Below are 12,702 nucleotides of genomic sequence, written 5' to 3' on the forward strand. Positions count from 1 at the left end.
TATATATATATATATATATATATATAAAACTAGGTTAAATATGCTTCAACTATATGCACAGCAGCATAAAAAATGTGGCCCTTACAATTCTCACCTACAACAGGTCAGACAAGGTTTCCATCAATTTCCAGACCTTTTGCAGAATAACCAGGAGGTTAAATTCATTTGAATGGGTTTCAATACTAAAATGAACGGTGCCCTCTCAGAGGTTATATCAACATTGTCTCACATAACCTGGACAATCATTAACTATGGCTTAAGATAGAAAGCTGAAATTCTCAACAGTATTCCTTTTAATAAAAAAAAACTCATTAATAGCATATGTGTTTTTTCTATCTTACAATGCATTATTTCTTTTGCAATATGTCTTTTAAATCAAATATCTTCTCTTAAACCCTAATTAATACTAATTTACATGTGTTTTATTTCCAAGTGTCTCTGTGTGTTGAAATCTAAACAGTGCACACCCATTGAATCTCAGCTCTTTTGCAAATCAACGTCTGGGACAAGTTATACCATTTCTAGATGAAATGTTTCACACAGCCAGTAGATTTAAAATAGATGAATAGGTACTGCTGCCTTTACTTGGAGTTGGGGAACATAGCTACAGGTGAAGGCAGCAAATCCACAGGGCCAAAGAAGGCATTATTATTCTGTGTTGACATTAAGGGCGTGAAATTAACTGAATGAGTATGCTTATTCTTAGTAGATTATCTCAGGAATTCATTGCACAATAGGCTGCACGTTACTATTCCCACTTTCAAAAGTTTAATTAAACTATATTTCAATTCTGGGTAATTTAGTGTCTTTGAAAAGGAATGTATTTGTTTTCATTTGTGCTTATTTTAACATATTGTATAAAAAAATAAAAAAATAACATTCCAATCTGACCTCTGACACGAAGTTTAAAGAAAAACAGGTGGATGTAGAAACTTCCTTGACTTCCCTGAATGCCTCACGCCTCGAAGGAGTGGCCGCCGCACCTGTCCGACCTGTTCGGGGGATACATGACTCCAGAGGAATTTCTCCCCCCTTCTCCCGTCTTTTGTTCAGCTGCGTTTTTTGTTTTTTTTTTTCCCCCTCTGAGGGAGAGTGGACAGAGAGAGTCAGAGGAGTGGAGAGGGACGCAGATAGAAGATGTCGTCGGAACCAGCACCAAACCCCGACGCCACCTCCTTCCCAACGCCAACTATCTCCTTACCTTTGGGACTGGGGGTGCTGAGGACATACTCTGGAGCGCTTGTCTCTTTGGAAATAGTAAGTGTCATTTTGCAGTAAGTGGTTTTATACGAACAAATAGTCAGCCAGTGTGGGTTAAGTTGTTATTTCTTTAAAAATTAATGTTTAACCTCTGATAAGAGTCCATGCTTAACACACTGTTTTTATTTCTAATGCACTAAACTAAAAAAAACTAAGCCTGTCTGTGATTGCCTTAAATAAAACATGCTGCTTTGAAAATAAATCTGGCATGCAGTTTATTGTTATTGCACTATGGCCACATTTTGCATTGTCATTAGCCTTATCTCATTCTATTTATGAGGAATACTGTGGCAGGGCCATACATGTTCCTGCAATAAAGCACATTTTCCCCTGCAAGGTGACCTCTGCAATATAAGTAACTTCTAATCTGCTGGATAATTTGACTATTATCTGGAAACTGCTCTGCTGCTGGGGCCATTTATAGGCCTCTGGATGGAAACTAGCATTCAAATGCTGACTTTAAGCTTTTATCCAAAGTTGCACCTTGCTGTTAGAGTAGTAGCGACCCATCTAATTTGTTGGGCAGTAGCTTCTTGTCATGAGCCATAAAGCATCAGCTATTAATGCTTTGCATTGAAGTAAGACTAGTTGTCAGATTTGTGAACTTTCTTAAATACCGTATGCTGCTTTGTTGTCTAAAAATCCACAACTGCAAGCATTGTGAAGGGATTTTCAATATTGTTCCACGGTATAAAATTTAATATGATTTACATAGTTGAAATAAACAAGCTCACCATAATTGTACTTAGAGTATTTTTCCAGCAGCTTTGCACATCCAGAGAATGAAACTACATTCTCTTCTTTATAAAACCACTCAAACTAATTTGAGTGTAAAACATCTTTGCCAATCAGTGCTCAAATCTCCCCATAGATTCTGAAATGGAAGCGGATCTGGACTTTAACTGGGCCAATCTGAATGAGTTTTGATTTAAATAGTTCAGTTATAGCTCAGAATATATTGTCCTTGAGGAAGATAATCAGCCTTAGCATCAAATGTTTGTAACAGGTTTTTCTTCTTTCCCATCAATTCTGACCAGCTTTCTTGTCCAACATAAAGAAAAAACATTGCATTGCACTGGATTTCATATAAGTAAAAGACATTTAGATTTAAACAGAAAACTAAACTGTGACTGACTTTTATGTTTGTATCTTTCCTTCTGAGCAGCCTTTCAGTCCACATAAAGCAGACATGTTAAGCTCTAAGCCCACTGACTACATCCAGTTTGTGACTCAGTGATATTCACCCTATTAGATCATTACAAATGTCTAATTACCCAGTAGTAGATTCTAAAGTTCTGACACCAGTTACAATACATGTTCCTGAATGCACCACAACAGCTACCTGTGACTCAGCTCATAGGTAAACATGGATCCGGGTGCAGCTTTTCCTCCACCCAGGCATTTGAATGGTTAAAACATTTTAATCAGGGAATGGCAAACTAATTATTCAGTGTAACTGTTTGACATGCAACACCACATGGATAGTTTTATAATTAGATGTCCCTTATACATCTAATGATGGTCTTCAATTTAACCCAGATATAAAAAAACAGCTAACGACTTAAAATAGCCACATTATGCTAATCTAGGCTTTCCCAAGATATTTAGACGTATTGGAGTCTCAGTAAAAATCATTTAGTAAATCATAACTAACTTGTTACAGGAAAATAATTGGTTGAGATATTCTCCAACTTGTGTATACATTTAGATATGATTTGAGATTTTATTTACAGGGTAATATTTGATAAGGTTTTAGATGAAGTATTTCCTCTTCACCAGATTTTGGAAAGGAAAAGAGCTGGTTTTGGCATAAAAGATGGTAATTTCCTTAAAATGAAACATAAAACTGATTCTGAGAAGATATTGGTACATATATTTTCCTGCAGCCTCAATTACTTCACAATTTTGATGAAAACGTTTTACTCTTACTTGTGTACATGTGGTAAAATTACAATTTAATACTCTATCCCTTTTGTTTGACTTGTGTAGAAAGATTGCTGCCTTGTGGGTAAATATCTGTCCAGCATCTCCTTTTACATCCGACACAATCATGTGAAAAACTTTCATCATCAACTATTGCTGGTTTTTGGATATGTTGAAAGCATAAGATTCTCAAGTGTGAGATCCCAGAGCTTCTCATTACCCAATGAAAAAATGTATTTCCTGCTAAGCTATGCACACCCAGCCCTGTCTGCAATGATAAAGATGTACTTACCTTGGCCTATCAAGTGCTTTTGGCATTCCAGGCTTCTTTCTAAGTTATTTGACCAAGTATTGACCACAGGGAAGTAATATTGTTTGGACATTTAACTTTACATTCATAAAGCAAACTGAACTGGATTTGGACCAAAATATATAGATATATGGACAAGACTGTTTATGCTCCTCGTTAAATGCAATAAAATAACCCACAACAGTCACAGAAATCACTTTAATATGACAAAATGAATAAAAATTCTGAGAAAATTATCAATTGAACTTTGGAAATTGCCTTTCAACCAGAATGATTTTTTTTAAAAGTAAACTCATGAAACAGGCCTCAACAAAAACTATGGCACCGCTTGAAAAGGCTGAAAATATTGTGTATAAAGGAAATTGTTAAATCAAGTTGTGTCCACTGATTAACATCTAAGTGTCTACATTCTTGTAATCAGTCAACTGGCTTATTAATAGGGCTACAGGTAGTCACTGTGCAGTTCTGTGACATGGACCAGAGGGAGCAAAGGAAAGCGTTGTCTCAGAAAGCAAGGAAATAAATTGATAGACAAGCGTGTTAATGGTAAAGAATATATGAGCATCCCTAAACAACTTGACATTCCAGTGAGTATAGATGCAAATATTATTCAGAAATATAAGATCCATGGGACTGTTGCCAAACTCCCTGGATGTGGCCACTGCAGGAATACTGATGATAAATGAAATAGACAGATAATATGACTTGTGACAAAACAGCCAGGAAAAAAACTTCTAAAGAGATTGAAAGTGAACTTCAAGCACATGGAAAATCAGTGTCAGGTCCCACTATCAGTCGTCGTTTGAGCCAAAGTGGACTCAATGAGAGACGACCAAGGAGGACACCATTGTTGGAAACAAACCATACAGAAATCAGACTGGAATTTGTCAAAACACATGTTGACAATCCACAAAGCTTCTGGGAGAATGTCCTAATGACAGATGAGACTTAATTGAACTTTTTGACAAGGCACATTAGCTCTATGTTCACAGACAGAAAAATTAAACGCATAAAGAAAAGAAGCCTGTCCCTGCTGTGAAACATGGAGGAGGCTCTGTTATGCTCTGGGGCTGCTTTGACACAGGGTGTCAGATGGTAAAATACATCTGGAGCAAATGTTAAAGACTATCAAGGGATTCTAGAGAGAAATGTGTTGCTCAGTGTCAGAAAGCTTGGTCTTAGTCACAGGTCATGGATCTTTCAACAGAATAATTTATTAGTTTTTATGGCACTAGTGGCTCGTTTCTGACAGTAGGCTGACAGGAAAGGGGGTATGAGAGAAGAGGAGAGACACGCGGCAAAGGACCACAGGCTGGATTCAAACCCAGGTCGGCCGCATCGAGGACTAAGGCCTTCGTACATGGGTCATGGCACTAACCCCTGCGCCAACTGCACACCCAAATGAAACTTTGTGACATGAACACCTAAGATTCCGCTCATTAGATGGGAATCTCTATTTCCAGTCTGTGTAGACCAGGGGTGCTCAATTCCGGTCCTCAAGAGCTACCTGTAACTTTTAGATGCATCTCTTCTCTAGCACACCTGAATCTAAAACCTCAATCCCCTCATTTAGGTCAGCGGAGGCATGGTAACGAGCCACTCATTTGATTCAGGTGTGATAAAAATGGTTGCATCAAAAAGTTGCAGGATAGTAGCTCTCGAGGACTGGACTTCAGCACCCCTGTTCTAGACTAAAGAATTATTTTCTTTCCAGTGGCCCTGATAACATTTATTAAATGCCTCATTAATGCTCTATGCATTCACCTCTGCTGAAAAAGAGTTTCAAAAAAACACCAGTTGGTGGTCGTTTAAACTTTAGCTAATATATGAAATATTTGTTATAGTTTTAAATCAATTTATACTCTAAAATTAACTTTTTAAGATAAATGTCACTATCTGTTGGTAAGTTTTAGTCTCTTCAAAAGATGACTGTTGGGAATTCAGAGAAACACTGCTTGAAATGAGTGTAACTGAGAGGAAAACTAAACATGAATGTACATTTTTATATCAGTCTATTATACTTTCTTAGGACTGCAGTTTTTGCATAATAATAATAATGATAACAATAATGCAATAATGAAAATATAAAAGCATTATAATAGAATAATACATAAAAAGCCAATAGGAGTAGTTTTTGTAGTAGTACTACAAGCCTGTATTATTTGTAGTAGTGGTGCTAGAAGTAGTAGCAGTAATATAGTGTATAATAATGGAAAAAAGTATGAGTAGTTTTATTATGATTCTTCTTATTCTATGCAGTAGGAGTAGTAGTAGAAGCAGTTTTTCTTGTATTTGTATTAACTGCTTTTGCTTTTTCTTGGGCTGGTATTTACATTTATTTCATAATGTAGTATAGTAAGACCAAAACACATCTTGTTTGTATTTCTCACCGCAACAGGATCGATATATACTTTTTATTTCATATTTATTCACTTCAGGTGGAAGATTTTATTTCATATTTATTTAGGTTTGTTTTTTTTTTTGTTTTTTTTTTTCTGGGGGGTCTCCAAAAAACATTTCACTTAGGGCACCAGTTTGGTCAGGGGCAACACTGGCCCTGACCTATTGAGCATATTAGAAAGAGGCTGAAAACTGAAACAACTGGAGCAAGTTCCTCATGAGGAGTGGGCCAAAATACCTGCTGAGAGGAACAGAATTTCACTGATGGCTAGAAAAATTGTTTGATCGCAGTGATCGATTTAAAAGGTTGGGCAACAAAACCCTTTTTTTTTTTCTAGGCCTTTTACTTTAGTTTATTTCTCTTGAAGCATTGTTAAAAAAAATTGTATCTGACTTTTATTTGTTCATTGTCATAAAATTTGTCTTTCATCTTTCTCAGATTCAAATAATTTCTGTGACCATTGTGGGTTTTCTTTCTTTAAACGAGGGGTACAAACAATTTTGTCCATCTGTGTTCATCAAAATTTAAAGATTAGGTATAAATGCATTTGAATACTGTACTTCCCACCCTTTCATTTACTCACTGTACAATTAGGGATGAATGAAAACTTTGATTCTCAAAATGGCATATGTGCTGTGATAAGAAACTGTTTTCTATAAGATCAGTTGCCAGGGCAGTGCCAAGCCATCAAACCTAAATAAACGTACCACTTTGGTGAACTTTTCTCACCATATTTATTCCTGTTCCCAGTTATTCGGAGGTCTGGTATGGATCTTGGTGGCATCCTCCAACGTGCCCGTCCCTTTGCTCCAAGGCTGGGTGATGTTTGTTTCCATCACCACCTTCCTTCTGTCCTCTTGCTACCTCACTTTGCTCATCACCGGATTGGCTGACCGCATCAACACGAACTGGAACTTTGTGGTAAGCTGCCAATTTAACAAAAATTGTTTTAAATGGGATATATAAGTAAGACACGACTGTTTAGGGTATCCGTTAGTGTGTCTACCTCCTCAGCTGTACGTCATGCATCGCTGGACTTCTTGAACTAACTGAGAACTTTAGACAGATATTCTAAAACAGCGATTTTTGCTACTTACCTCTAAATATTATCATGTTATATTTCTTATAACCAGCTCTTTTTTGATTCAAGAGCCTTCTTTTTATCCAAGAGATCCAGTGTGAAAGGATAGAATAAGTGCTTATAAAAAAATACAATATTAGAAAAGTAGCCATCACAACATTTTAAAACCTGGTTAACTAGTGTTAAAGAGGTTTTATGTACTGAGGTTAGAGGAAACTTTGTGATGTGGTGTTCAGTGTTTAAATTTGGAAACCAACACAAGCAAAAAAACACAAGAAATGATTTCAATAATTAACAATGTTAATTAGAAACAGGGTAAATGTAATGAAAAAAGAACATTTAAACTGACTTTCTTGATATATATAAATGAGTTAGGGTTTACTTTATAAAGTAATCGAGAAATATTTCTACTGGTTTTATGTAGGTCTTTTTTCCCCCTTTATTTGGCTACAGACAGCTTACGTTGCTTAAGAATAAGTAAATTAGTTGTGGTTGAATATATTGCACACTGCTGTAATTCAAACCTAATTGATATTTTCAGTTATCCTTGTCAATTTTTTACAAAGTCTTTCCCTGAAAAGTTGAATTTGTGATTTTTTTGCATTATAAATGCTACGTAAGGCTTAGCATAGCCTTTTATAGTAGCCTCCCAGATAAAGTCACCAGGTTGGCTGCACAATCCAAATAAAAAATATTTTTAACAAAAATACATTATATATTTTAAGTGTAGAGCTCTCTCGGCATTATATTGATGTTGTGACCTCACATTTTTGGTTCAAGTCTGGACCCTCAGACAGAGCTAGCCTTTCCTCTTGCTCCATGCTCTGCTCCAGGGAGTAGCCGGCAGTGTAGGGTTGTTTGTTTTCAGCCGAACAATGAGTGACATGGATGGTGAGCTCACACTGAAACACAACAAAGGGCTCCTTCTTGTCCATCCGGGCTCACAGTAGTCCGAAACAAACTCTCATTAACCCTCCTCCCTTTCAGACACACCCTCCCTCTCTATCTCTTCCAGGCATCCTTGTTCTTTTATGTTTTCTTGATTTTGGTTTTTATGATTCTTGTTTGTGTTTTTGTTTTTTTTGACTTTTACTTGCAAATTAAATCAAACAGGCTGTATCTTTGGGGGGAGATGGAAGATCCCTAAACTATGGTTTAGAAATGAACACTGATAATCGATGAATTGGTTTATGTCTGAAATATATATGTCTTAAATATTTTGTTCTATTTGTTTCAAATATCCTTTTGTTCTTCTCCTCAGGATTTGTTTTACCACTTTTTAGCTTTGCTCTTCTACTTTTCTGCGTTTGTGTTGGAGGCGGCAACGACGGCAGCGAATGGAGGAGCTCATGTCAACTTGCTACCAAACAGCACCGAGTCCGTCCTGTGTATAACCTACCCCCGGGGCAACATTTTCACTGTGATGACTTACACACAGTACAGCATTAACGTGACAGCTACGGTCAGTTGTTTTTAGGAGGAATATGTTATAAAGAAATTAAGATTTTCATCCGAGGTTTTCCAGTTTAAATAAGGAGCAGATTTCTACTAAAATGAGGCTTCATTAAAACAGTGAAGGGGAAAAAAGCAGATTCTTGCTAAGTTGACAAGTTTTGCAATGTTTAGTGTTTCTACGATTTGTAGCATCATATAAAAAGGTTTTCACAAAATTTATAATTTGTTAAAACTGTTTCTTTTTGGGTAGGTTTTATTTTTATGGTAAACAAAAAAAAAAAAGATCTGTGTTGATGACAAAAGTAACCATGTGCAGCCAAAATGCACTCCTGTTGCTAAATTATTTCCGCTTCTGCAGGTACAGGGACAAAGACACGGCATGTTGGTATTTTATAAACTGCATTTTAAATGTGTGACCTGTGTTTTGTTTAGATAATGTTACTAATCCTGAGTAAGGAGAAACAAAATTGTCAGTTTTCTTCATGCCAGAATCAGTTTAACAGAGAATTTCATATTACTGTAACGCTTTTTTTTTTTTTTTTTTTTTTTTACAGTACATCAATAACCAAGTAATAACATGGTAATAACATAGGAAGCAACTAGTACTTGGTATTAAGCAAAACTTTTGGGTTTTCACCCCAAGATTAAGGTATCTGATTTCAAAATAATAAACTGCACGTAATTATTACAAATGTGTGTGACCATGTAAAATTGTAATTACCATTAGGTTACCACATAACATTTTCTATTATTGACCACCCACCACCTACAAATATAAAACTGAGCTCAAGATGTACTGATAAATAAGAGTTCAGTTAAGAAAAATGGCTTGCTGTATTCTAGGTTTGGTTTTCTGTTATATAGCAAGTAATAAATGAATATGAGTTACCTGGTAATAGGGGTTTGAAATCTAAGATGTCTGACTTTACCTTTTCCGCTTAAAATTTGAAGCACAGCACTAAGTAAAATTGTTGTTACCTAGTAATATAGTGTAACTTGCTATGTTATTACCATGTTATTACATGTTATTAATGTACTGTAAAAGAAAGCGTTACCATTATTACTAATGTTATTTAGGTACAGTGGTGGGACAATGTGTTTTCCCCAATTCTGATTTCTTTTTGCTTTTCCATGGTTGTCCCACCTGAGTATTTCAGAACATCCAACTAATTTAGATATTAAAATGCAGCTTTTAAAATGTTAAAGTTTTTTTTTATATATTTAAGGAGAGAGAAAAAATCAAACCAACATGGCTGTGTGAAAAAAAAGAACATATATATATATATATATATATATATATATATATATATATATATATATATATATATATATATATATGACTTTACTTCCCCCTAAACCTAATAACTGGTAGGGCAGCCCTTTCCAGCAACTGATGCAGTCAAGTGTTTGCGAGAAGCTGTAATGAGTCTTTTACAGCTCTTTAAGTAATGTTTGCAGAAAAGCTGTAAATCATCTTGACTGGAGGTTTTTTTTTTTTCATTTTCTTCCAGCATTAAATGCCTTTTTAAGGTCATATCGCAGCATCTCACCTCTATAGTATTCAGGATAGGACTTTGAGGTTTAAGAATTAATTTGTTTTTCTTAAAGTTGTTCAGAGATAGACTTGCCGGTGTGGTTTTAAATAATTACAGACAGCAGAGTTAATGTTTTAACAAAGCGAGTCTCTTGGGTCCTGAAGCAGCAGATGGACCCCACACCATCACACTACCCCCAACGCGTTTTACGGTTGCTATAATGATCTTTTTTCCTGAATGCAGTGTGACATTTACACCAGGTGTAAAGTGTAACACACCTTCCTAAAAGTTTAACTTTTGTCACATCAGCCCACTGAGTTTCCTGAATGTCTTGGAGATTATCAGCATGTGTTTTGGAAAATGCAGACAAGCTTCAATGTTGTTGTTGCTCAGCAGTGGTTTTGGTCTTGGAACTCTGCCTTGTCCAGTCTCATCCTAATGGTGGAGGCATGAACTCCGACCCTAAATGTGGCGAGAGACCTGCAGCTCTTTGGATGTTGAGTTTTTAGTTTTGACCTCTTGGATAAGTCGCTGCAATCCCCTTTTTTTCCCTTGATAATAAAGACCTTCATTTAAAAGCTGCCTTTTTGTATATATGATGTTTACATATATTCTGAAACATCACTGTATATTCTATAAAATATCGGGGGGGTTTTTATATGCTTTTGTGGGCTTACTTTATTTTTCCCTTTTCTTCCAGATATTTGCATTTTTTGTGACTCTCTGCTATGGTTGCAGTATGGTTATGGGATTCAGGAGATGGATGAAGTAACCAGGACGACGAACATAAAGTAACATCCTAACAACAGCATGACTGTCTTATACAAAGCAATGTTATTCTTCCGGTGAAGTACACACTGTTATTACTCCAACGTGATGCTTTTGTCACATAGCAAACCCCACACAGCAATCATACTTTTCTGTTATTTAAAAATGTCTCCTATACACCAAATGAATCCGTTTTAGATAAGTTCAGTCAAATGTTCCTCAGCGGGAACCCACTGGAAATTAGAAAGAGACCAGAGATGGCTTTATACTGTAAAGCTATATTTTTAGACTTTTGACTAATTTTGCAAAATGAAATGCATATTTTACTCCTTACTAATTAAAAAAAAACAACGATCTATTGCTTTGAAAAACTTGGTCTTAGCTGCGTTTCTTGATGTTTAAATGTATCTGATACTACTATATGTTGCTTTAAGGACTGTCAGATATTCTCATCTAATATGGGAATAACAGCTTTTCCAGTATTATAACAGACACATTAAATTCAAATTTGGCATGCACTGAATGTTATGATTGAAGTCCTTGCTTAAGTTGATCTTTGGATCTGTTGATTTCACTTTAAATGTAATCATATAATCCTGTCATCAATTAAACAGAAGATAGAAAATTTCATAAATTTTCAAACGTCTTCATTTAGGTGGATCTTTTATCTGCATAAGTTTTGGAAAGCATTTAAATAGTGTTTTATATTGAACTGTTGTATTATTTAACTGTGTTGATCTAACTGATTTTAAATGTCACAGTGTATGATCTCATTTATTGTGCACTTTTTGTTTGTATTAGACTAATTATTTAATAGATTTTTAATTTGAAAGTTTGTCTTGACTCCTGCTACTTTTGAAAACTGAAATGAATTCATGAACTAAAATAAACAGATGTGTGTTTTATTACAGTGTGTATTTTATGTGTCATTACATAGAGCTACCAACAGAAATAAGTCTCCTTTTCACACAAAATTGAGAAATGCATGTGAAAAATGTTAGCCAATGAAATATGTGCATTTTGTGGATTTACATAACTTTTCTTCGATTTATTTGGAGGATAGAAAGCACTGACGTGAGCTTTATTTAGGACTGACCTAGACTGATATTTTCTATTGGTAGTATGCTGGCACACACTTTATGGGTACATGTATCCCTAAGTACTAAGGCAACTTGTATTACCTGTGACATAAACGTACTGTTATAGCTTGTAGTTTATCCAGACTTTTTTTAATTTATCTTGAGTACACTTTCAAAAGTAATATCAAAAAAATGTGAAGGATATTTTCTAATTATTTTATTTCAATGCTCAGCATCTCATGTAAAATTAAACAAAGCTGCAAGTAGTTCAAAAAAAGGGCTTCTGTGTCATATATTGCAAAAAGGTAAAGTCACATGAGTCAAATGTTTTTAAACTTTCTAACTGAAAAATTTAAATATTACAGATTTTTCAAGAACTAGCTGTTAATTCAAGATTATGCTACTTCACTACAATATATAAATCACTGTAGATCACCGGGGATTCTAATCACATATTTAGTATGCTTAATGTGGCACATGGTGCTTGCAGAGCTTCAGACTGAAAAAACTACCAGAAAAGTTAAACTATAAAAAAATATTTTGATAATTGGGAATAAAGTTCTTACGTGTTTTGTACAGTATGGTAGAGTTTGCAAATACTTTTACATCTCAGTATGGCACATTTATTCAATATCCTACCAAAAACGTCATCAGGTATTGTTAGTTTTACAGTCAGATAATAGCTTTTGCATTTTTGTTCTTCTTAGGTACTGCCTAAAATTAGGGAAAAGTTTTTTGTTTTTTTTTAGATGTTTGTTCATATTTTCATTATCTAATTTTAACAAGAATATTTGGAGTTCTGAGACTATATTAGAAGTGTGGTTTGATCTTGAAGAACAGATACAAAAGATTTCTAAGATAAGTCTAACAAATGTTTTGTAGTTTTCATA

The 12,702-nt window shown here is 35.1% G+C and overlaps 1 protein-coding gene across 1 annotated transcript; it reads left to right on the plus strand.

The window, feature by feature from the left end:
* The first annotated feature begins 996 nt into the window (after positions 1–996).
* On the plus strand, positions 997–11,604 carry LOC107090489 (protein MAL2-like). The gene is made up of 4 exons (XM_015383896.1): positions 997–1,257; positions 6,645–6,815; positions 8,237–8,437; positions 10,666–11,604. The coding sequence occupies exons 1-4, from the start codon at positions 1,138–1,140 to the stop codon at positions 10,735–10,737; spliced, it is 564 nt and encodes a 187-aa protein (XP_015239382.1). The 5' UTR covers positions 997–1,137; the 3' UTR covers positions 10,738–11,604.
* The last annotated feature ends 1,098 nt before the right edge of the window (positions 11,605–12,702 follow it).

This window comes from Cyprinodon variegatus, unplaced genomic scaffold, assembly GCF_000732505.1.
Source record: "Cyprinodon variegatus isolate N-32 unplaced genomic scaffold, C_variegatus-1.0 Scaffold297, whole genome shotgun sequence".
NCBI lineage: Eukaryota > Metazoa > Chordata > Actinopteri > Cyprinodontiformes > Cyprinodontidae > Cyprinodon > Cyprinodon variegatus.